General features: G+C 39.3%; 1 protein-coding gene across 7 annotated transcripts in view; it reads left to right on the top strand.

Moving 5' to 3' along the window:
- Nucleotides 1–25,939, top strand: part of LOC115335526 (CREB binding protein) — a 99,075-nt gene that overhangs the window by 19,392 nt on the left and 53,744 nt on the right. For all 7 annotated transcript variants that reach the window (XM_041120392.1, XM_041120390.1, XM_041120391.1 and 4 more), the window contains one exon: nucleotides 18,144–18,320. In XM_041120392.1, coding sequence (XP_040976326.1) covers nucleotides 18,144–18,320 — 177 coding nt within the window. The remainder of the gene's footprint in view (nucleotides 1–18,143; nucleotides 18,321–25,939) is intronic.

Genomic DNA, 25,939 nt, shown 5'->3' with positions numbered 1-25,939 from the left:
TATAGTCTCTTGCCACGATGCATTCCCCTTGTCCTAATACTGCTATCAAAGCTTGCGGAAAATCAGAAGAAAATGTTGGGAAATTCCCATTTACTTTGTATGGCTCTCAAACTCCTTTTTGCACTCTGTTAAGAGTTTTGGACAGCGATTCACCTAATTTGTACTTTTGCTCTTTCCCTTAAGAAGTAGTAAAGTTCCATTGAGATGAGTAGGACTCTTGAGTGTTTTCTTTTTCAAGTGTTTCCAAGGTGTAATGTCTCCTTATACAATTCTGTAAAAGGAATCACCTTTTCTTTAGTAACTTTAGAGCTGTATTGCTCCAATAAGGATGTGCTGGTACCCAGCAGCAGAAACTTAGGAAAAAATCAGGGAGTTGTGTGTGGCAGCTGATCTGTAGAAGCCATTGCTTTTAAGCTGCAGTGGAACTACAGCTTGCTGGGGGTTCCTTTCAAAGTGTTTTTCTTTATAGAACTAGTACACCTACCTCAAGGTTAGTTTTCTTTCTGAAAGGTGCAGTTTAATCAAACATGTTATTGGGCTCTGTATGCCCCAGAAAAGGATGTAATTGTTTGGTCAGATCTTAGTCTGAATCTGTAAAGAGATCAGGAGAAAATGGTTGTTTATTTTCATACCTAGTTGTGGGGATCCCAACATTATTGGTTTTTTTTGTAAAATGCTATTTCAAGATTGTAGATTTTAAGTAACCTCATTCTACATATTCTGAAAACTCTAAAGGAAAATATTTGTATTGATATAAGCTAGAACCTGCCTGGCAGGGACAAACTGATAGAAAAGCTGATCTGGATGGCAGATCTTCCAATGTAGTATTTCAGGAGATGATCCTGTAGTAATGAGTTTAGATACAGACTTCCAAGTGCTGTGTACAGTTGTTGAGTTTTCCTTACCTGTGTTTGTCTGTATTTAAACCCCACTGGAAGTTGGTACCAGTAGTAGGATCGACATAAAAATCTTAACAGGTTCAAAATAATCACTAACTGTGCAAGAACAGATCTATTGTGCTTGATTTTTGTGTATGATTTCAGATTTTTCTCTTAACTGTATTGGCCTAATTTGTTTCAGTAATGCATGTTTTCAACTTTGTTTTAGTCAAAATAGCCACATGGCAGTGCATGTTGCAGTAGGAGAAGTTTCAGATTAAAGAGGAAGAGAAACTCTTACCAGAAGTGAACTTCAGAAAACAGTAAAACCATGTTTTATGTCTACCAAGAGAATAACCAGTTGTCTCTTTTGGTTGAGCTATAAAAGAACTGGATTCTGTTATTTGTTGTTTCTAGGCTGGGTGTATATATAATGTGCCTTTGAGAAGCACTTTCACATTTTGTTCCCTGTTGTTGTTCACTGAGTGGTGTTGGATATTAATCTTGAGTAAATTTAATAAGATAATGAACTACGTTAAAGAGCAAGATTTCTGATATGAGACTTAAATTGTGTATGTAGTTACGTTACTTGACTTGGTGTTTTGAGGAGTCTGTAGTAATGAAAATTTGTGATGAGAAAAAATGAAGCAAACTATTTGAACAGATTACCCAGTTGATACTGCTGAGTAGCAGATTTAGATACGCTTGCTGATTGTGAATTAAGTCAGCTGAAGATGTTCTCATTCCTATGCAGTTCTGTGTGTTTTAGCAAACTGCTGGTGCTGTTTGTTTCTCTGGTGACTCTCAATCTGTCTGAATCTGCCTGAATTGTTTTAACATGACTTGCAGTTAATTTGCTTCTTATTCTCTTAAGTTGTCTGTACTAGGCTGCCAAGCTGACTGTCTCTTAGCAGACCGTGCATCTGGCAGACACAAGTAGCCAGTCCAAATTGTATTCCAAATAATGCTGCTTCCCAGTTTGAAGGGACTCTTAATAATGTCACAGACTTGACCATAGTTGCTTGGTTCTCTGTTGAATAACTATCACCAAAACAGCATTTCTACTGAGAAGAGACATACGTGCTTTTATAATAATACAAACAGAAGAAGGATATAAATGTACAGAAACACATAACAGCAAAACTCACTGACTCGTAGTAAAATTCAAATATCTGTAATGTGGTTTTGTTTTGAAACATGACTATGCAAAGTGGTACTCCATGGATGAATTTATTCTGATACAGCGAAGAGATTTGGCGACTTAAAAAGCTCACTTACCACAACTATTACTCCTGGCACCTGAAACTGAGTTGTTTCCTATTTCTAGTACATGAGTTAAATTTCATTTGCAGTTGTGCAATGTCATTGAAGATCTTTGAAGCGATAGTCACTTGGCTCTTTGCTTGTGCTTAAGCAGGTATCTAGGTTCAGTGTGGCTCTAGTGCTGCAAGGTAAATGCTTCAAGAAACAGAACAGTCAGCCTTCATGGGGGCAGACCACAACTGGGTTTCCCTTTCTTCTGCTTCCAACTCAGGCAGTTAAAAAGCCTGTCTCTGTTAACTTGCATTGGCTTATCATCCAGCTGACAGAAGGGAAATGTTTATGGTATCTTTTCAGAGTAGAGTTGTGCCATTATCTTCTACTGTGGTAACGCAACACAAACGTTAAAGATTTTTGTCACTATAAATCATATTGGTTACTGTCTTGTAATTCTTCAGTTTTTGTTGGAATGGGGTTTATTTCTGAGTAGTGTATCTGAAAGGTTTTGGAAGTGAAACTAGTGGATCCACTGGTTCTTTTGGAAGCCAGAGATTAAAACCAAGATTTCCACTGTTGTTTCAGAAGGTTTATTAAAAAAACAGAAGCTTCAGAGTCCTTACTAGCAGATGTGACTGAAATTATTTCTTTCTAGTTTTTAGACTGTTATCATGTATCTTCCTGCTGATGTTTGTAGTTTGGTTTTTTTTAATACACATGTAAAAAATGACTCAGATGTTGAGAGGGAGGAAAACCTGCCAACTTAAATGTTGGTGTGTAGAAGTTACGAAATGCCTGGTTACTTCAGTCAGAAGGAAATGTCTTTGTTGTAGCAATTTTCTTAATAGTATCTATATGCGTGATTGGAGTCTATTTCACAGGAGCATTTCTGATGACAAGACCTTTTAGCAGGTCTCAAAACTTCTCCTTACTTAAAAGATAAACTTAATATTTGTATCTGACAGTGAGCTGTGATTATATTGGGAATCCTGTAATTGGAAGTACATACAGAAATATGTCAAAGCAGCTGGTATTGTGGTCTGAAAACTAAATGCTGGTGGTCTGTTTCCTTAGAAAAATGGCAATGCAGGAAACTTGGAAAATTACGTATGGCATGATATACTGTGTCAACCTACCTAAGAAACAGATCAGGAGTGGAGAAGCAGTGAGAGGAGGCGATTCTCCTTCTGTGACTTCAAGTGAAAAACATTTCATTGAAGTACAAATGGGACACCTTCTACCATCAGACAAAAAATAACATTATGCTGGAAAGTTGCACTTCGGAATTTTGAAATCCCCTCGTTTTGCTAGGGGGTTGAAATTTCAATGCAAAAGGCTACACAGGGCATGCCCTAGTCTACGTTGTAGTGGGCTGGCTATTTTTCACCTTTAAAGATTAACTTTTAAACTAGGAAAGATGTTTCAATACACAGTTTCCCCCCACATCTGAAAAAAAAAAATATCCTGAATTCTTATTGACACAGTTGCTAGTTTACTTTGCAGGGCTGAGTATAAGGAATGGCAAAATATAATAGCATTTTCCTTTCTTCTTGTGAATGTTTGGAGTAAATACCTGTTGCTTTTTTTTGGAAGCGTAAATCCATTTGTGTGTGGCATTGATTTGCAGACAGTTTGCTGCAACTTTGTCCATTGGCTTTGAATGGCACATGCTCATTCCTCTTCTCCACCCTCTTCCTCCTTGCCACTACAGTAAAGAGTATTTACTCCAGAAACTGCTGTGACTGGGGAGGGAAGTGGCATACTAAGCTTATTGTTTGTGTTTTAACTGTTGGTATGTAATCCAAGCGATGGCTTTAATTGTAAGGCCAGAAATACTTTGTAGAATTGAGATTTAGATGAATGAGGACTTAAGATGATTTTTGAACTCCTGATGCCACAAAAACTACCTGTAAGTAGCATCTGGAAATGTTAGTACTTACATGTTCTGAAGATGTTCAAGCCCCAAAGTGGTAGTCGTATTCTTTAGTATGTGTATGTATGTATCTGCTTTAGGTTTGGCAAATAAGCAGCATACTGTGCCATAAAAGCGATTCAGTAGTGCCTTTGTTTTAGAATGAATCATAATAAAAATACAGCACGTTAAATATAGGAACATCCTTGCCAACAGGACCTGTCTGTGAAATAGAATTTTAGAAGAGAGTAGTAAATAGATTATTCAGCAGTCTCTGAGAGATGCTGCTGTTTCAGGGCAGAAATGTTTTTATGTTTTCAGAGTGACTGCAGCATAATGCTGTCCTAGCTGTATGGTATTCTTTTTTAAGGGGCTTTTTAAAAACAAACAAAAAACAAGTGCCCTTTGAAACTTTTGGCAAATTGACTGAATTAAATAGCTACCTTTACAATGGGAGGATCTTTGTACCCTGGAAATGGAAAAGTGTTGGAACACTACAGGTCGAAGATGGGATTTCACTCTTGGAATGAGATGTGTTTGCTTTCTTAGTCTGATGTTGGGCATCTTGGGTTAAACTATGTTTCTGGATAGTTCTGTGTGCAGGCTGCTTTCAGTGAGAAGTGTGTGTGTACAGTGTTTGTTCACACTGTTCAATTTTAAGCATGTGTTTAAAGATGACCATCAGATCTTACCTTGTTTAAAAACCTTTTGAGAAGTCTTTTGATAGCTTCATGTGAATTATTAAATCTTCAAGGAGAACATGGAAAAACTGGAAATTTCAAGGTAGCTCTTGAAGTCATTGTGGTGTTTCAAAATAAATATATTTGGCTCTTAAAGTTATTAAAAAATTATTTTAACAGTGTAAATTATAGTTATGTTTCTCCTTAGTTACTGTTAATGTCAGACTATGATATTTGTGCTAAGTGGTTCTTTTGAGTAAGCTATATTGATTTTTTTCATTTAATGTAACCTGTAGTGGAAATTTGTTTCTTGTCTATTTGATTTTCTCCCCTCCCACCCCGTTCTGGATTGAAATAAAATAATTACTTCTTTTAGAAGTGCAGTCTCTCCTTTCAGTGTGTCCAGTTTTCCTTTAGGATTCATGTCTGTCAAGGAGAGTATATACTGTAAGGAAAGGAAGCAGAATACCTCTTTTCATTATATTTTTGAGACACCTTTACTGTTGCTGTTACTCTGTAGAGCTACTTTTGCCTTTTCCCCCACCTCTGTAGAATATCGTATCACACAGACTGCCTGATAATGTATCTTTGGCCAGCTTCTGGGAGATAAATGGGAAAGAATCTCTTAAATAGTGCTACTGTTTTTCTTACCAAAACAGTTTATTCCTTATAATACTGAATTTTTGGAGCATGACGTGCTCTCCTTTTACTTGGCTGTCTCCAGCCAACTATAGGAACTTCAGAACTGCTGAGGTACTGGCAGACACATCTGTAAATTCTTTTGTGGCCTGTTGGGTACATTTCAAAAGGCTAGTATTTACAATACAGAAAATAAAGGAAGAAGCACGGACTTTGTGTTGAGATTTGCTGATGGTTTAGAAACCTGCATTTAGCTTAATGATGCTGAAGTATAGGAATTGGGGGAGGACAGGAATACTTGAGTTGAGATCTTGTGTTACAAAATGCTGTTTTGATGGGACTGTAAATGTGTTTTAGTACATGCTGATGCTTCTAGAAGTAACTCATAAAGATTTTGGCCTGTGAATATACAATCAAGTATCTGTAGAGGTGTATCTTAAATGAATTTCAGTCTTTCAAAATCCTCTTTTTAAGTGTTGAATTAGTGTTTGTGTCCAAACTAGGTTTTCTTGATGAAACAAACCTTTGAATCATCTTTAGTTAATTTTGCTGTTCTGGTCAACTTTCTATTCTTATGTGGTAAGAATAGTTCTTGTTTATCTGAAGAAAGCCACTTTTTTTTACTTGGCAGTCATAAAAGCTCTTAAAGCAACTGGAATACATTGATCAACGGTGGCTAATTATCCATTAGAGCTTTGAAGTTTTTATTTGCAGAGGTTACACTCATTACAAAGTAAGCCTTCAGAGCTTTATTTTTGATTCATAAGTACAACAGCGATGCTCAGTGCAGAAATTACTTTGATTCTTCCTATGTTATATTGCATTGTATTAGTACTCGGGCTTGTGTGGAATTTTGGAGACGATTTCTTTCTTTAGGCATATATACAGTGTAAGCATATGATTTTTTTTTTCTTTTTCCTGGAAAAGGCTTATTTCTAGGTAAACGTATTAAAAGAGTTTGTCCTCTATATATCCAGTCATTTGTAAAGAGCGTTTTCCTGCAAAATTCTGTCTTTTGTATTTCAGTAATTATGCAGAAATGTTTGTACATTTTTTTAAGTGGTCTTGTTGCCTTGGAATACTTAAATTTGTCTTTGACCTCTGTGAAATGCTTGGATGAGAATTTCAAATCTTATTACAAGTGGTAATAAAACACCTGGCTTCTTCTTAATGGGATTTTTAAAATTTTATTTCTAGCTTTACCAAATCTTTCATCCTGTAATAAAGGATGAAGTAAATTACAATTATTCCTGGGCATTTGAGTATTTTTCTTTGAGTTAGAGTGTCTTGCTCTTCAGTAGTAAACTGAATGCTTCATGAATCTGTTGCGGTAGGCTTTTGTTATATCAGTTAGCTTAGAGGTGGGAGAGTAGAGACTTCCAGCACAAGATAGGCTTCCTCTGAACACTGCTAGCCAGATCATGATTTAATTCTCAAAACTGATTCTTAAAATGTTACTTTTTTTTAAGGCATTCTTGTTACTGACTTTAAAAGTGAGAATTTTAAATTAGTATTTTTGTCAGACTGCCAAATCTGCAGATTGGTTTAGGTGAGGAGCTCTCACCTCAGCTGAGATAATAGGATTGCTACCATTCTTGCACTGAAACTGAATTCACTTTTTTTTTTTTTGGTAAAGCCACTGGCTTTCTGCCATAAAATGATTAATCTTTTCCTTGCTTCTCCATCTGTCCCTCTGGCATATACATTCCAAGCACCGTGGTGACTTTCTTTTGGAACACATTACTATAGGATGAAATAGTAATTAGTAGAGACTTTTTTTTTTGTCAGTAAACAGATACAAGATGATGCCAACATAGTAAAGAAAGCCTGTCTTTCCCACTTCACAAATGAACATAAATTCCTAATGGAGCTTTCTTTTACACTTCTCCGAAAGCCTTAATCGGTTAGGTGGACCTTGCTTGTTAGAGATTTGTGTTTCATACCAGAGGTAGATAAGAGTCCAAAGTGCAAAGTCCTCGGTGTGTGCCCGGCTGGAAAGCTGATCTTTTGTACTGAGCGTGCAAGCAAAAGCAGCTGATTGGAGTTGTGGCAATAGCGCACAGGGACTGGGGAGGGATTAACTCCAGATGGTTGATGCCAGATCATAGTAGCTCTGAACTTGTGTGTGTTACACTCATCTGGGAGCCAATGGTGAAGCAGTGCAGATGGCAAAGCACAGGTCTCTGTCTCTCATTGAGTTACCACTTTGGAAAGCAGAAATAAGCCTTTTGAAAGCAGTTCTGTCCTCTTTCACTGTTGCTTACTAGCAGTATTAGAAGCAGCTGAATTGTCTATCAGTCTGAATTTCTGATGTTCCTCCATTACTTAGAGCAGACCTACTCTTGCATTCACAGTATTTTGTATAATTTTTAACTGATAACTTCTGAACATCTGAGACACCTGACTGCTTGATTTCCTTGTCTTGAGAGAAGGATCAAGAGGAAGAAAGTTAAAATTATTTAAGCTAAGCAAGGTGACACACTTCTTAGTAGCAAAAACATTTCAATGGATGGGAAGAGAGAAGGAGGACAAAATGCTGAGCCTTTTAACCAAGTTGCGTGTTGAAAGCTCGGATTTGAAGCAGGTGTAGTAATTTGATGACAAGGAATTTGAAGGCTTAGTCCGATAATAGAGTATTAAGTGACTGGTTTTGGTGAGGCTCATAAAAGAGGAAAGCAAAGGGTGCATGGGATTGCATGGCTTGGTGGCAGCAAGTATGAAAGAAGTTCTGAATCATCCCTGTCCTGTAGTGACTTGCGACAGTGATAGCTTGGAGGCAGGAGCAGCATACCATTTCTGTATACCCAATCATTCTGTTCATGCCAAACCAAAGAATACTTCTTGGATCTGTGGGTCATAGTGGGAAGTGGAGAATTTCTCTTTCCTGCCAGCTTGCTCTTTTGGGGGTGGGGGGTGGGGGGGAGAGAGTGAGAGAAGAAAAGTGTCCCTAACACATAGAGGGGGTTGGATGAAGCCTGAGAGATGCTGCGTAGCAATGGCTCTAGAAGGGTTGGATTATTTATGCACAGTTGCTCTGTCAGCCTAAGGCTATTGATTAAGGTATAACTCTAAAGTTACAGCTCAGGCATTCAGAAAACTCAATCACAGTTTATAGGTAGCTTTTGAAAGGTGGAACTAGTTATTGTCTCCTCAGCATGTTATTTCACACTGGGTTCAGTGGTACAACAGGAGGAAGTAGGGGGAGTGTCCTTCCTTGCAAATATGAAGGATTTAGAGGAAGGCAGTAGTGAGTGACAAATGTGCCTTACTAAGGCAATTTATACTTTTGAATGGGCAAGCTCTCACATATGCAACTCTTCAACATTACTGTTAGTTTGTGAAGATCTGGCCTTTTATCAAAACAGATCATATGCAGGATGCCTTTTCTCTCTCTCCTTTTCTTAATTATGACATGCATGTTCTGTTCTCTGAAATAATTTAAATTATTAATCTGGGGCTTACAGTTAAATTGATTTTAGCTTTTGTACCATAGACTAATTCCAGAATAATATAAGGATAGTGGTGGTTCATGAAAAGGCTGTCTTTGTGTCTTCTTCCTATATCTATTTTGTCAGATTCAGAAGCATGGGAACAGTTTGGTGGGGAAAAAAGGCTCTGACCTTCCTATTTTTCTATTGCCAAAACAGATCTGAGAGTAGCATAACCAGTATATTGGCTGTGTATCCTCACGGCACTATAGAGGCTGTAGTTCTTCACAGCACCTGTCCCCAAGGGTCTTCTAAACCATTTCTTATTGTGCTTTCAGCTCCCTCGCATGTCCTCAGATAATCTTTCTGAGGTGCTGACAGGGCAAAACTGGCAATAATGGTGGCTCATTCAGAGCCCTGGACACTCCGTCTGCTGCTAAACACAGTGGGTAATGGCAGAGGTCTTTGTGCATTTTCTTTGTGGAGATGTTAATCTGAGTGTCATAATCTGCCTGTCCATCTCTGTACTCAGCAATCTTAGGAACTTAATTATCTGTGAAACCTTTAACAAAAATGGGTCAAATTGACCAGTGATTTCCAAAGTGATTAGAGAAAAATTGATTTGAGGAACGGGGAGGAGATGGGATGCTGATTGTCACAGCACTGTTGCTTAAGACCAGTTTCCTTAGGATACCTAGCTAACAACATAACTGGGTTTGTGATCCTGCAATCAATGTCAGTCTGAAGAGGCAACTTAATTGCTGCTGGATTGAGTGAATGAATGAAATTGTCTTGCAGTCTACCCTGTCTTTGATCTCATGTTGTTAGAAGAGCAACCATCCGAAGCTGCGCTTAGCCACGCTCAGTCTAATACAGTTCTGTGATGCAGAGGTGGATATAATAGTTCGATGCAGTTTTTGGCTTCTGTTCTGCATCTCTGCTTTCCTGGACTTTGATACTTGTCTCTGGGTTTGGTTAATGGACTTGGCAGCTTGGTCATGATCTTAGATCATTTTTGCTTCCTGAGATGACTTTTTCTTCTCACCTTTCTGTTATCTCTAGACAAGCAGAAGGGAACTTCTAATTCCCTTTCTATTATTAGGTTCCATTTTATGAAGAATTAGGCATATAAAAATGACACTGATACAAAGTCAGACTTTAATACCTCTGATTTAGGCCTTGCGGCTTTTGTGAATGGCTTGTGGCTTTTTTTGGCTCCTTTTGTCCAAGGAGCTCCTGGACAAACTCAAACACAAAAAGGAAGCTACAGAGGGTGGAAACAAGGACAGGTAGCCTGGGAGGAATACAGAGAAATTGTTCGAGCAGCCAGGGATCATCCTCTAAAATGGAGAGACATGGATTTGATGGATGGACCACTCGGTGGATAAGGAACTGGCTGGATGGTCACACTTAAAGTATTGCAGTCAACAGCTCAATGTCCAAGCGGAGACCAGTGACGAGTGGCGTTCCTTAGGGGTCAGTATTGGGATTGGGACCGGCACTGTTGAACATCTTTGTTGGCAACATGGACGGTGGGATCGAGTGCACCCTCAGCAAGTTTGCCAATGACACCAAGCTGTGTGGTGCGGTCGACACACTGGAGGGAAGGGATACCATTCAGAGGGACCTTGACAGGCTTGAGAGGTGGACCCTTGTGAACCTCGTGAAGTTCAACAAGGCCAAGTGCAAGGTCCTGCACATGTGTTGGGGCGATCCCAGGCACAAACACAGGCTGGGCAATGAGTGGATTGAGAGCAGCCCTGAGGAGGACTTGGAGGTGTTGGTTGATGAGAAACTCAACATGACCCAGCAGTGTGCGCTTGCAGCCCGGAAAGCCAACTGTATCCTGGGCCTCATCAAAAGAAGCATGACCAGCAGGTCAAGGGAGGTGATTCTCTCCCTCTACTCTGCTCTGGTGAGACCCCATGTGGAGTACTGCATTCAGCTCTGGGGCACCCCAACATAAAAAAGGACATGGACCTGTTGGAATGAGTCCAGAGGAGGGTCACAAAGGTGATCAGATGGCTGGAGCACCTCTCCTATGAGGACAGGCTGAGAGAGTTGGGGTTGTTCAGCCTGGGGAAGAGAAGGCTCTGGGGAGACCTTATAGCGGTCTTCAAGTGCTTAAAGGGGGCCTACAGGAAAGACGGGGAGGGACTTTTTATCAGGGAGTGTAGTGGTGGGACGAGGGGTAAGGGTTTTAAACTGAAAGAAGGTAGGTTTAGATTAGAGATAAGGAAGAAATTGTTTACTGTGAGGGTGGTGAGGCGCTGGCACAGGTTGCCCAGAGAAGTTGTGGATGCCCCATCCCTGGAAGTGTTCAAGGCCAGGTTGGATGGGGCTTGGAGCAACCTGGTGTAGTGGAAGGTGTCCCTGCCCATGGCAGTGGGGTTGGAACTAGATGGTCTTTAAGGACCCTTCCAACCCAAACCATTCTGTGAATTAATTCCTGTTGATGAGGAGAAGCACACACTATTTAGATAAAAGTTTAATATCATCTTAAGAATATCAATGGAATTTGGTCACTTACATTTTTTTCTAATTTTTGCTTTGAAGCTATAGAGCTTCAGCTCTTACCTGTTGATATGTCTTTGCAAATTGAAGATATTTGTGTTATCACCTTTCTATTCCCAATATCGGTACTTTAGGATCACTTCAGTCCTTGTCTTAGTAAGATAATTACTTTAATAGTAATTATTAAAGATTAGATTAAAGATATAGATTAAATAGTAAGCTAAATAAATTAGGCTATTAGATTGCAATTAGACCGTCTGTTGTAGCCATGCCTTTTAGTCCTTTGAATAGTTCTTGAGGCTTCTCTGAATCCTGTCACTTTTACGTATCATTCATGAAGAACTAATACAGCATGATCGTCGTCACTGCAATAGCATTCATATCAAGCCAACCGCATAAAGATGTCACTTTACGCTTGCCCAGTCTTCTTTTCATACCTCCTGTTGTCATATTGAGAGCTCAGATTTGTTGTTCAAGCACTTTGCAGATTCACAGCTTCCAAAGTCCAGCCAAGCTTATCTAGCTTGCTTCCTTTCTTTCTAGGACTGTTCCCCAGTTAAAAATCTAGTAGGTACTGAATTGAATATTAACAATAACTATTTTTAGTTTACAGGATTGGATCATAATCAGATTACTTCAATCAGGCTTATTTTCCACTGAACCCGTGCTGCTTTGAGTTCTTTGATTCTCGTATCAACCTTTCAGTGTTTTTTCTGCTGTCAGGCTAGTCCACATGTGGTGGTATTGTTTTGTTTTTAAATACTTGGCCAGAATAACCTTCTTCCATTTTTGTACAGAAGAGTCAGGGCTTCAGAACTTAATGAAAATCAACATTTAACTTAGAGATAACATTTTTTTTTTTTTTTCCTGGACTAATGTGTCTGGACCAACTAATTTAAAAAAAAAAAAAAATTACAGCATTAACTTTATGTAGTCAGTGGTGGTGAAGATACAAACCCAGGAGTGTTGTCAGAGGTAGGTGCTGCTCCTTGGCATGTGCCTGCAAATGAGGATGCTTTCTCTCTTGCAGGAAAACTAACAGTAAACTCAGTCTGTCCTGCCAGACCTTTTATTATGTTTGGAAGCCCTGGAGTGAAAGGTGGGTTGGGGCAACAGAGGAGAGCAGAGTTTCCCAAAGGAAAATGGGTAGCAAGGAGCAGAACTGTATACAGTTCTGTGGTTTATGACAGCATATTGGAGGGGAAGCTAAAAAAGCAATTGTGAATAGGAAATTATGTGCTTGTAGTGGTGAATGATTTTTGCAGTGTGTTGTATTGGTTGCATGTCCTGGAAGCCTCAGAGGAATAGGTGGTAATGAAGTAACTCTGCTTGAGTGAGAGAACTGGCTGTAGTAGTAGAGGTGAAGGGACAGGTAATAAAAACCTAGAGTAGGAGGAAAGGACAGGATTTATTTATGGCCTAGATGCTTTGTGTCCGAAGAGGGTAGCTCCTTGATGCTGGGCTGGAGGAGGAAGTACTGTGGTATGTCAGCAGTGATCGAGAAGGGAGGAAAAGAGTAAGCTTTAAAAATAGAAGAAATGGCACAGTATGAAGATCCAGTCTGGTCCTAAGGTATCTTTTAAATTAGATTGGTGAACTTCTCATTTCTGTCATACCAACTCTGAGTTGCATCATCAGATGAGGTACATGGGTTTGGTCACAGACTTGATCTATAATATCTATGAAGCTCCAGGAACTAGAGGAAATTGAATTGCTGTTCTGGTCTGAAAATAATGAAAAAGCAAAACAAAGAGGAAGTACCTCCCACACCTGCTACTCAAAACATTGCAATGGGAGATGTCTTGTGTAGTCCAAGTCAGCTGAACAAAGATTTTAAGTTTTTCTTTTTTCAGCTTGGAAGTTTGTATATTCTTTGGCTTGTGAGAGTAGAGTGAAATACCCTATTTCCTATCCACACTCAGTAATAGATTCCAGTATCTTAGAGAGTTGCCATAGTGATAAAAAAGGGAACAGAATCTGCTTCTCTTTCTGGGATAGCAGAATTATTAAACTAAATGCATCTTTTCCATTAAAGGAGAGTAACATTATCATATTTCTGAGGAGAACTGCTTTAGAGTAGAAATCATGTGTTTAAGCTGGTGTCCTGCATTAATCGTGTTACTTCAGGCACTTCTAGCCTTGACTTGCAGTTCTGTGCTGGGGTGGTTTATAGCACCCCTGCATCTCCCCCATTGCAGCTGATGGAACAGCAGCATAGAAAACACCTTGCTTGTGGAAGAAGTCTGCTTTACTCCATCAGAAATCATTGCAGTTGTGGCTACAAAGAACTGAGCAAGAAGCAAGAGTTGCACAAAATTGTAACACAGAAACATGAGTATAAAATGTGAGTTGCCAGAGGATGAGGTGGGATTAAAGGAGCCACCCCGGGATGGAGTGCAGAGAACATGGCCTGCAGAAAATGGTTGCATCAGGTAGAGAAAGGAGATGACCTGACAATTGAAGGAACTGATAGAGAAGAAGAGAAGGCAACAGGGGAGGGAACATCCTTAAGCTTAGAACAAAATGGGAGCAAACTGCAACATAACCTGGGTTTGCAGAGAGAAGCTTTCTGCTTTTGTTATAGTGGAAATGCACTGGCTACCACACTGATATGTTGAAGCTTGAGTAGCCCTGTGATACACATCTGTGCCCATTTGTTGCAGGTGGAAAAAGAAACACCTTGGAGTGGATTGCTTTTTGCTTTCATTCCTTTCAGGAAAGTAAATCTAACAAACTTCAAGCAAAATACAAGTCTCTGTGATGGCTCAGAGTCCCCCATGAGAACAGCCATTCTTACCAGGTTGCTAACTCGCATGTTCTTGCTGGTTTATCTTCTTTGATGACTTGTAATTACCTAGTAATCTTCCCCTGAACTATGTAATTTGGGATCAGAGTTCTGTTTCAGAAATACCAAAAAAAAAAAAAAAAAGGCCTTCTGAGTCCTGCCCCCTCATTTCACATAGGAAAAAACCTGGGGGCAGAGGCAGGAGCCACAGCATTTGAGCCTTCTGACTTGTTTGCTTTGGAGCTGCTGGTTTCAGTTTGCAGAATGAATAAGCAGTGTAAAATCTTTACTGCTTGTAGACTCAATCATCTGATCATATTTGCCAGTTGTTTTTTGAGATTTCAATTAGAAGTAGTTTACATAGTTTTATGGAAGGTCACCTGATCTCAATGTTCAGCTAATTAACCAGGAAATGCCAATTAATGCCTTATGCACTTGGATGTCTTTCAGTGTTTGATATGCAGGGGATCTGCTTGATTCTTCCTTTTCTCCCACCTCCTATTTGTTGCCTTCCTGTTGATCTTAATGCTGTTTGGCAGCAGGTTGTTCTGCCACTAAAACTCCTTGTCGATCCCAGACTTGGTTGAAAACTGTTATAAATAAGTAAGAGTTCATTAGACCAGTTCTTGCATTGTGTTGTGCGCTTCTTCTAGTCTCTGGAAATCACAGTCCTGTTAATAAGGTTAACTCCTCTGAGGCAAAACTGAGTTTAAAAAAACCCTAAAACTACAAACATCTGTGAGCTTTAATAAAGTCGTGCATGGTCTCGTCTGATTTTTGTCTCCATGTCTGCTTCAGGGATTGCCACATAAGAAAGATAGGTCTTTCCACCTTTTCAGATTTTTTTATTTTTATTTTTTTTAAAGATGGACTTCAAACAAAAAAAAGTCTTCTGCAGTTTGTTTCAGTGGCAGTAATTTACAAAAATGAAGTGTAGGTTAAAGGCCATGTCTAATGTTTTACAGTGTTATCAAACTATCTGCTTTTTTTTTTTTAAAGTCGTAGACTGATGTAACTTTAGCCTTAGGTTCATTTCACTTACTAAAGCACAGCTTTAGACTTTGAAATACATTAGACATTGAAAATGTGGGAGAGATAAGGTTTAAAAAAAGCACAAGGTTTCAAATGGAAGCTACTCTGCTTTCAGCTTGATGTCAAAGAACAGCAAGGCATTTCTTAAAATTTCAGTCAAGTATTTATTACTTAATGACCACCTAGAAAAGGAAAAATCATACTCATCATATTAAGCACTCAGTTTGGAAGACTTGAAAGGTTGCTTTGTTGTTGTACTGAGTTGTGATATGTTTAATAACAAGATCTATTGAAAAGGAAATACTAAAATATGATAAACCAACCATGTGGTACCTCTTAGGATTGCAGTTCCTTGGTGCTTCTGGGATGTTCTAGTGGTTCAGAGTTTTAACAAACTTAAAAAGAAATTCTCTGTTCTTTGTCTGAAACATTTGTAATATTTTTCCTTAAAATCCATTTTTAAACATTTTTCCTTTAATAAAAAAAAAAGTTAATCTTTCCTGATAATGAAATGAGATTAACACCTCTCTGTTTCTTTTGGAGCAAGAACTTAAATTTGGTGTAAAATTTGCTTAGCGTTCTCACTGCCTAAAGAAAATCTCTTTTGCTTTTTGAAAATTCAGCTGCGTTTAAGATTCTGCCAGAGGCTTATAACATTATGCTGCGCAAGCTCAGCACATCCGTGTTAGGCAACTTCATTGTCTGCACTGAATCTTTTCCATCTCCTCCCCAGTGGCTGAATGCGCTTCAGCCTTAAGCTGCAAGGTCTAAGAAGGACTTCGCTTGCACCGTCTCCTGCAGGCTGGTGTGCCCCAAGTAGGGCCATGGAAATAGGTTCATGTGTATGCAGCATTTCTGTCTCCCAACTCGGGCTCACCACTGTGCTTTCACAGCGGTTGTGGTGGCTGTAGGGGCTCATAGGAAGTTGTAGCATAGCGGTGGTAGCCAGGATAGTCAACATATTATTCAATTTAAAAAAAAACTCCACCAAACCTGCAGGCAAGTTCAAAGAAGACTAGAAGGGCCAAGTCCTTCTGCAGACAAATGTAGTTTGTAGTTGGGGATTTAGACACAAGGGGAAACAGAATAACAGCCAAACAGCTAATGTTCCTATTTCTGGCCTCTGAAAGGTTCAAATAGTTGGTCATTAAGCTACTTTCTCAGAATCTCACTTCTAGTTTCAGAAGTTTTCTTCACTGTTAATCTGATAGGATCATCGATACCAAGCTATTCATAAATACTTTCTCATGCCTTGTCTGAAATAGCGGGTTAAGATGAGTGGGTAAGTTTATTAAATACTTTGCTATTAATTCTTCAGAGAAAAGCTGCCAAAATCATGTTGTAATAAATAATAATTTAAAAAACTAATTTCTTTGAACATACAGTCCTACAAAACAAACACAGAAATACAGAAAATAAAATTCTTGATACTTGTGCAATGTGATAGTAGTCAATACCACTTTTCTTTAAAAGCAGTCTTTATTACTAAGCTTTTGATGCTCTGAAGCAATTGGGGTTTTTTGGTCTTAGATGCTATTTGAATTATTCAGCTTTACTCTGGAACACAGCACATACATGATAACCTCTTACATTGCCAAGTAACAGCTTTTTTTTTTTTTAATGTGTATATAGTGGGTCAGATTCTTCTATAAAGATACAACATTTTGTACAGTTGTAAAAGTCCTGAATCTATCAGCAGTCACTCTCCAGGATGCAGGTTAACATAAAGCTACTTTGAGTGCAGCTGGGCCAGCTGTCTGAAACCCAAGTGTACAAAGTACACTGACAAAGAGGACAAGGCACAGTCGAATTGTGTTTATTGGACTCTGCTCCGATACAATTTACTGCTCTTAACCAGTGCTTCATCAACTGGTCGTTTAGTCCGATTCCTGTAAGCATGAAAAAGCAACCACTGAGCAATTCCTTATTATGAGGCTGTTACACTGATAAGCTGATGTGCATGGTCCCTCTTCCAGCCACGGGCATAGTCCTCCTGAATCCTTGCTGGTAAGGGAAGTGAAAAGACCAGGACCATGGAAAACCAGTGTGTTGTGTAAGGAAAGGCTGGGGAGGTCAAAGGAAGGGGAAAATAGGATTTAATATTTCAAATAAAGACTTGCTCAGTGGTTGGGTTTATATTTAAGACATTGACAGGTGATAAAGTCGTCTAGAAATCCTCCCAGTGCAAGGCAGGAGGGAACACAAACATGATCTGTCAACTTCTATTTCCTCTTTATTTGGAGCGGGGGAAGGAGGGTCCTAGTCTTAGTCATCCTCTTTGAAAGAAGTAAATTCCTGCTAAAATGTCTTTTCAGGACCTTTGTCCAATGTACTATTAACGGACTCAAGTAATAGAAATTTCACCACTTCTCTTGGGAGACTGTTCTTCAGGCAAAATGGCTCTTTGGATGGACAGTGTTGTCTTCACTCATTCAGGGGGAGTCGTATTTCTGCTTGCTATTCTTAAGGAGTTTCGGAGTGTAATTTGTCAAGGATGTCAGCCTTAGATGTCCTTTTGTTCAGACATTTTTCCTCAAGTACCAAAACACAAGTAGATAAGCATTTCCTAGATGCCTCTTTATATTCCTCTCCCTTCCCATCTAGTCTATGTATAAAGTCATGCTTTGTGCACAGAATGCACAAACTATTACAGGATTTGAGGTTTGTTTGGTTTTCAGCAGTTTTTTGTGGTGTTGGAAAACGTTAATTTCTGTCAATGCAGATTGAGAAAGATAATCTTGTTTTCTCCTTTGCATTTGCACAATGATTTTGTAAGTTGAAATGCAAGACTTCAGATACACATAGCTGTGTAAATTTGTAAAATATTTTTTTAAAAAATTAAATTAAAATGTGATTAAAGTTGTGAAATTGAGATTTTAATGTTGAGTGACTTAAACCAGAATTTGGTCTGTGTGAATGCAAAGATGGATATTTGATGTATGTTTTCTTTTTTTTTTTTTTTTTTAATGTCCCTTCAGAATCAAGGAAATTATTATAATTTCATTCATTCTTTTCCAGATGGGAATGACAGGTAACACTAGTCCCTTTGGGCAGCCTTTCAGTCAAACTGGAGGGCAGCAGATGGGAGCTACAGGAGTGAATCCTCAGTTACCAAACAAGCCAGGCATGGCGAATAGTTTGTCTCCCTTTCCTGCCGACATCAAGAGTACTCCCGTCACCAGTGTGCCAAATATGGTGAGTTGTACCTGCCTGTTTCCCTTATTCATTATGTCTTGGTAGTGCATTCTAAATTCTTGGGTGATATGGCTTCTGCAACATTAGTGGGCTATTTAGTTCTCCATGGTCATTTAAACATCAGAGTTGCCTCATGGTTCCTCACTACCACTCTTCAGCGTGTGTAGAAAGTTTGTGTACATTTTTATGCAGTCATTTAACTTTCTAAGCAATCACAGTGTTTTGTTACAAGAATTGCATTGCATCCTTTCATTCTGTCTGGTACATTTAGTTCCAAACCAGATGAAAATGTCTTCTCTGTAAGTGCTGTTTGTAGGTTTAAATTCCTAAATCAATTAGAATGTGTTGGATACATCATCAACTTCCTGAAACTAAATAGTACCTTTCATACCCTTGTATCTAATACGGTGAACACACCACATGCTTCTCAGTTTATACTGTGCATGACTTGCACCTCACAGGCTTATGAGAATAGTTCTTATTAGGATACCTTGCCCAAGTTCATAGTAGTCTGTTTACTAGAGTTTTCTTTATAAAGTGAAATTAAATATTCCCATTTGTCTCAGTATGTCTGCGTATTAATCAGACTGCTTGTGTCGTTTCTATGGAAACTCCAGCTTGTTGCATTTTATATTCTTATACATGATAGCAGTTACTATAGAAACTTGTAAAACCTTCCATAAGATGCAAATTGCTTTTTTTTTTTTTTAAATTTAACTAGAAACCCAGCTATTTCTTGGCACAAGCAATGCTTGTCCTTCCATCAGTGAGTTTGCTACCTGCCTATCTCTAACAAGGCTATATATGAGAGGGAATAGGATGTAATAAACTTCCTCTTTTCTCCTGATTTTAGAGGACCACTTCCTAATTTTCCTTTAGTTACACTGTGAAATCTTTGTTTAATATCATGTGTTATTTACTGCTTATGATTATGGAAAGGAGCTGGTGACTAGGTTTAAGACCATGTTCAGAATAGTATTTGCACTCATGAGAATATTTGTTAAAAGACAATTTGCTGCATGACTATTCTAATTTTGTTTTTAAAATACTTTAAGTTTGCATCAGGTGTAAAGCAAATGAATTATTGCCCTGGTTCTGCAGAGAACCTGCAAATCTGACCAAAGTGCTGTATTCATCTTGTGGTTTCTGAACCTAATGATTCTGAAGCCTAATTTTGTGCTCATTTAAATGTCAGGTTTTGGGAAGCCTAAATCTTAATGTACTCACTCACTAGTAAAGGATATAATGGCAGGTATTCAGGTGGCATAAAAAAAGGCATTTGCCATCAAGGCTTGTCTAGTGGTGGGGGAGGAAGTAAAAGAAAAAACTTTGTTTCCTTTCTCCCATCTTGTCCGAGAGACAGAGGAAAGTAAGGGAAACTTACTTTCTCAGTACTATCAATTGCAGTTTCTTCAAAATGTCAGAAATAGCACTTGTCTTCTGACAAGACAATCGAAACCATCTTTCTTTGTTTCTCAGGTGTCAGAAGCTTCGTATGTCCAATATATCTTTTTCTTCCTCAAGCCAATACAGAGAGTAATAGCCGTTTCAGCTGACAGACATCTGTACTGTCGAGCCAAAAGGTCTCAACCCTGCTTATGGATCATGGGGTGCTTAGAGTGTGATTGTGGTCCTGACGGGCGTGGAACTTTCATCTCTAAAAACTGAAGTTTCCATCTAAACATTTTTATTGCAACGCCAAGAATTTAAAAGGAAATGTCAGACTTGTTAAAATTTAACCTTTACTTGGCAGCAGTGGGTAAGGCAATGTAATTATTTGGTAATAGTACATACATGGCCATATGCTATTCCTTCCACAGGGACTTTGCTTTATTCAGCATACAATATGAACAGTGCCCTCTGAAAGAGCATATAGTCAACATTTTGTTCTATTTTTGCTGCTCAGTGTGTAGCTGTGGGCCTTGTTGACTGTATGTAGTAATATATATCACTCAGCCAGTCTCTTCCAAACGGTCTTTTCTGTGGTAGTCATCACTGGAGCAGGCATATACTTCGGATTAGTTAATTTTCACAGTGCCTCTCTGAGATAAAGATGTGTTGCCCCAGTTTTAAACACGAGGCTGAGAGGCATAAAGGGAATAAGACTGGAAGAATCTGCTGATTCTGAGCTTCAGGTTTGTAGGCTCTGGCTTGGTAAAGCCTTCATTTCATATGTTAAGACATTATCTAAGGGTAAAATAACATTCACATTGGTTAGATGTGTGCTCCCACAACTCATGGAAGTGATGTCTGTGTCTCACATTGGGCAACTAAAGTATGACCCAAATGGCACTTGGGAAAAGTTGCTTGTGACAGAGGCAGCTCCCCAGAGCAGAGTTGCAGTGTTTGAACTATTACGCCATGCTTTCTTGCTGCAATCACTTTGCCATTTGCTATGTCCCATGATGCTTTAGGACCCTAGAGATAGTGGTTTGATTTAATGTATTTGGCCTTGTGTGTGGTCTGCTGGAGACATGGTCTATCGTGTTTCCTGAAGGAGGCAGGAGTGAAGTGGAAAAGGGTATAGCGTTCCACAACCGTCTATCAAAAATGAACCGGTGGAAGATCAGTTTAGACACTATCTACTACGGCAAGTGAAAGACCAACTACATCCTTTTAAAAGGACCTCCAGGTTTTTTTGTGAGATGATTGGAACCACATATGTTGCTAAACCAGCCCTCTATACTATCCTCATCTTAAAGGGCTCCAAAACTACTATTCCATGAGAGAGACAAACCCATGTGAATGAAAACATTGGTTATATGTGGCATGTCTGAGGCAGGAAACCAGATTCCAGCATGACGTTAAACACCTTGGTTATCACCAAGAATTGTCTAAATAAGAGAAGAGGAAATAGAAAGGTGCAGCTGTTGTCTTAAGACCTCTTGGTCCTGAAAAGCAAGGCATTTTTAAAATACTCCTTTCAATCTTTTGCCTTTCTCTCTAACCTTATGTGTATGCTGAAGAAGTAAAGCAAAAGATAAGTGTGTTTTTTAACCCACATTACTCTTAGCATCATTATGTGTGGCACCCCATCCCAAACACTAACCAGGACTTCTCCCGCTGCCAGGCATAACCCCTCATGCTGGCAGCCAGGATAAACCTCTGCTGCAGCAGTGTTTTTTTTAAAATCCAAATTCAAGCTACCACTCTTCTAAGAACAGCACACTCTCTGTTCCCCCCACCACCACCTCCCAAATGAAATGGTTCTCAGAAGCATTGGTTTATTGCATCTTCCAGCCCTTGTTCCAAGCATGACCTTACACTAGACCCTGAGAAGCACCTTTGGTTTAATCTCTTTAATGAGGAAAGAAGTTACAAAACTTATGGTATTAAAATGATTAAAAGGTCAGCATTAAGGTATTAATTTTCAGTGCCAGCCAGATGGATTGATTTTTTGTTTGTTTTCTTAACTGTGGATCCGAACAACATATTAGCTATTGCTTTGTCTGACTGATACAGAATACAATCAATTTTCCTTACAGAATGGGCAGCTGGAAATCTTGAGTAAATGACTTGTTTCCAAAAGAAAGATGTTGCTTCTGACGTTGATGGAAGTTTTGGTGACACACTAGTGAGATTCAGTGTCACTTAAATTGTTTGATGCAGGACTGGCAATGCTCTGCTGTGGTGAGATCATGCAAAATCTCTGGACTGTGGAAGTGAGCCATGCTCTGCACTTTGGCACTCAGTACAGTGTGCAGCCTGTATGGAAGCCAGGAGCCTCTTGTTTTCAGAGTACCCAGACTCTGGGATGTGCTGTCAGTGGGAAAGAACCCTGTTAGACTTTTCCATCAAATTTGCTGAAGCTTTGCAGTGTCTGCAGTGCTACGTATTCCAAGGGTAGTGATGGGTGGTTTCTTCATGGACATACCAGTAAATCTACTATTTCTACATGGGTTAGAAGTACCATGTGTGAAGTTTGGCTTCCAGACACCAGCTTTGTCTCACAGTTATCCTTATGACCAGCAGATGGAGTTGAGAGAATATTACTTTTTGGAAGTGAAGGAAATAATTTCTCCTTGGTTCTCTTGACTAGAATTGGAGTGGTACTTCTTCCCTTGCGGTTTTTTTCCCGTTCTCTTATTAAACTACATCTCAAATTTTCTGTTGCCTTCTTCCTTGTTTCTGTGTTTCTTTTTATGTTCTTTGGGTTTCTTTATTAACAGATTTTGATCAGAAGAGAGGAAAACGATGACTGGGGCATGAGGATGTCTTAGGTGTGCCTTGCTGCGGACCTCCTAGAGAGATGAAGAAAGCTTTTAAACTGGGAGGCTGGGTTTAATTAGAACAAGTAGAACTGTAGCTACTTAAAATAGACAACTTGTATTTTATTCTAGAGACCAGAAATAAAAGGCTTTATGAAAAAATCTCTATTGTGTCCTTACAGTAAGGAAGGCTTGCTTTCTTAACCTTTCAGTGATTTTTTTTTTTTATTATTTTTTTTTTTCTCCCCTCTCTTGCAGCAAACTCAGTCATCTTTTTCACTGCAGGAAAGGTCTGTGACTGTCGCCCCAGAGGCATGCTGTGTGTCTGCTTGCTGCTATCATCAGCAGTCTCCCAGTCTTTGGTGGGCTTGTTGTTTGCTGTGCTCACTTTCCCTGTGCCTGCCCTGACCTGCACTCTGAAAGTTTCTTTTTCCCAGGCATGCTCACTCCTCTTCCTCAGGAAGATCCCACCTGACTGGAAGTGGAGCAGCAAACAGCTGGGAAAAGCTCTTGTCTGTGTTGCTTAGCCATGGTCTTCTAAAGGAAAAGATCTTAATAATCTGGAAGCAAATCTAACAGATAATGTCCAGTGCCAGAGAAACTATGTTACTATGTTGGGAACAAAGTAGGCATCCCTATTCTGTCTTAGTGCAGGAGTTCATCCTGGGAACGTGTATTGCTTTGAATGGTGGAACATTTTAATTTTTGCACCATCCATAAATAATGGTGCCGGGCTGGCAAAAGCGAGCTGAAAAAGAAGATCTGCTGTTTCCCCAGTGCTCTGGCTCATGTTCCACTCTCCCATCCTCTGTATATGAATATATGTGGTGGAGAATATCCATTGCCATTTCCTATGCTCTTCCAGCAGTTGAGGTGAAGTACTCCATAGCCAGCACTCTGACAGCATGGCTTTCCTTCACTTACACTTACAACTTCTCATTTTTCTCTTATCCACAATTTGGGATTTTTAATGTTGATCATTCCTCAGTCTGTTTTATCACCCAGTAAATTCTATATAAAGCTCTCTTAAAATTTTGTGCACTTGGTTTCCTGTATGTGACAGCTGGACTCTGCAGATTCCTATATGAAGCTTTGTTCATTTTTGTTGCTTTGAAACAGTTCTTCATTATATGCTTCTTGTCATTTGCTGGTCCTTCAAATCAGAAAGCTTATAAAGACAAGGACATAGAACTCCAAAAGTGTATCATTAAGAAAGATGCTGATCCAGCCTTGATTCCCAGCAGAGTCAACTGCATAATACTGAGGCATTTGCTGGTTTTAAAAGAAAACTTTTTTGGCAATTAAAAGCCAGGTGCATTGAGGGCACTCTCTAGGACCAACTATTCAAGTTCCTTCTATGGAATGACCATAGGAGCCTTCTTGCCTTTAGTGGTTGCTGTGGGCTTGTGAGGCTCAGTCTGCAGTACCAGCTTCAGAGATGGAAGTTATACTCCATAGTGGTAAGAGGAAGTTGGAAGATGAAAATACTCCTTTTCACTTTTTACATGAAAACTCTGCCTCTAGCCATGTCAATGCCAAAGCTTTGAAATAAATCTTGGGCTCTGAATGTATTCTTCGTGTTAAGACTGTGCATCATGTCAGCTTTGTACGTGGGACTTGAGAGTATCACCTTCCCTTTCTTCTCATTTGTAGCTGCATTGCAATCTCTCAGATTGGTGCTACTAACAGGCTAACATAATTTCTTGCCACTCAAGTCAATCTCTCTCCAGAGAGCATGACCACCTTCTGAGGCTGTGTCTGGTTCAGGAAGCCTTTTTTTCCCCTCATCTTCTGCCCACCATACAGACTCAAAATCAGGAATCAGAACCAGATTCTGATTCTTTCTGCTACTTGGATGAGAAAATGCAGCACTGTGGGGTTATTGTGCACAAATGCAAGCACTTGTGCTTGTAGTACTTCCACTTGTCAGCCTGTTCTGTGTGTGCATGGACTTCTCGAGCCAAAGCAGACCTTCAGATTCCTGGTGTCAGGAATCATTCTTCCTGTATGGATAGGACCAGGCTGTTCAGACCATGCCTGTTCACAGTAACTGATGGAACCAGAGAAACCATCTTCCACATAGAGAATATAAGAGTGAATTGCAAGAAGTGTAAACTGGTTCTGTGTTTCACAACGAAGCTCTGGTGGTCACCAGAGAAAGCCTGGGTTCTTAAGTGACTGCACTGAGAAATGCCTCCTTCCTTGATGCCATTAGATAGCTGCTGCTTGAGCTCTCGTTGCGGTTTTGTGACAGAACAGTGCTTCCTGGGTTGTTCAGAGCTGGTTCAGTGCTTGTTAGAGCATTCCTGCAATTCCTATTTGCAGGAAGGACTTCTTTCAAGCTTAATGTAAATGTGCGGAGTACATGATTGGAGTTGATCACACTGTGAATACTGAATTCAGATAGAAGTGTTCCTAATTCGAAGTGTTATTTGAGATTTACAATATCATGCGTATATCCACTTTATGCTGGCTATCCCTTCTCTGAAAATGACCCTCAAGATCATACTTTAAGCCTGTGATTGAAGGGGAACTGAAGAGGTTTGGGTCTATTTCATCTTACGTACTCATGCATGAGTCAAGGTGGGATGCAGCCTTGCTCTCTGCAGATACAGCAAGGGTTGTTTTTTTAAAGTCTTAATTGATAGACTGGATGCACCCATCATGTAAGTGCACATGTGGATGACCTGTTAAAAATCGTATGTCGCTAGTAAATAACATCCCTTTTCTAGTCCAAGATGTCAACAGACTGAGAAACCCCAAGTATATAAAGTGCTACCTGCTTTCTGGTTAGGGTGAGGGAAGGTCTATAAAACAAACAACTGTATGAAAATAGTAATCCTTTGTGGCACTGGATTCTTAATTATCTCACTAAGGTCCACTGTTGATTACAAACCTGTCTTAACTAAAAGGCATTTTTTAAAATGCAGGATTTGTCCTAATACAGTGATTCCAGAAAGTGGTATTCTTCTATCATGGAGAAGGAAATAACATGGAAATAAAAAGAAATTATGGAAATGTATTTTAAAAACATAATGCTATATGGAAGCTAGGCTGACACTGAGTTCTTTATCAGGTTGTTTACCTGTTGAAAGATTACCAGTGCTACTGAAATTGGTGCCTACTTTTATAAGAAAAGGTACATAGTGTTTCATCTTTACAGACAATGTTGAGTGCTATTGAATATAAACACATCAAAACAGAGAGGATTACTGGTCATCTCAGTAAAGTAAAACTGCCTGGGAACTTTGCGTCCATCCAAGTCCATGAAGATGAGATACTTGTGCATCTGTGCTGCAGAAGCGCAGGAAGTTTTTGCTCTTCAGAATAGGGACAAGGCAGAACTATCTTCTTGTATGAATATATAGTTTCCATAATTTTAAATGGTATTAATAGCTGCTTTACACTGTA

Source organism: Aquila chrysaetos, chromosome 25, assembly GCF_900496995.4.
Source record: "Aquila chrysaetos chrysaetos chromosome 25, bAquChr1.4, whole genome shotgun sequence".
In the NCBI taxonomy this organism is placed as follows: domain Eukaryota; kingdom Metazoa; phylum Chordata; class Aves; order Accipitriformes; family Accipitridae; genus Aquila; species Aquila chrysaetos.
Note: the sequence above shows the minus strand (reverse complement) of the source record. Positions and strands in the feature narration are given on the sequence as shown.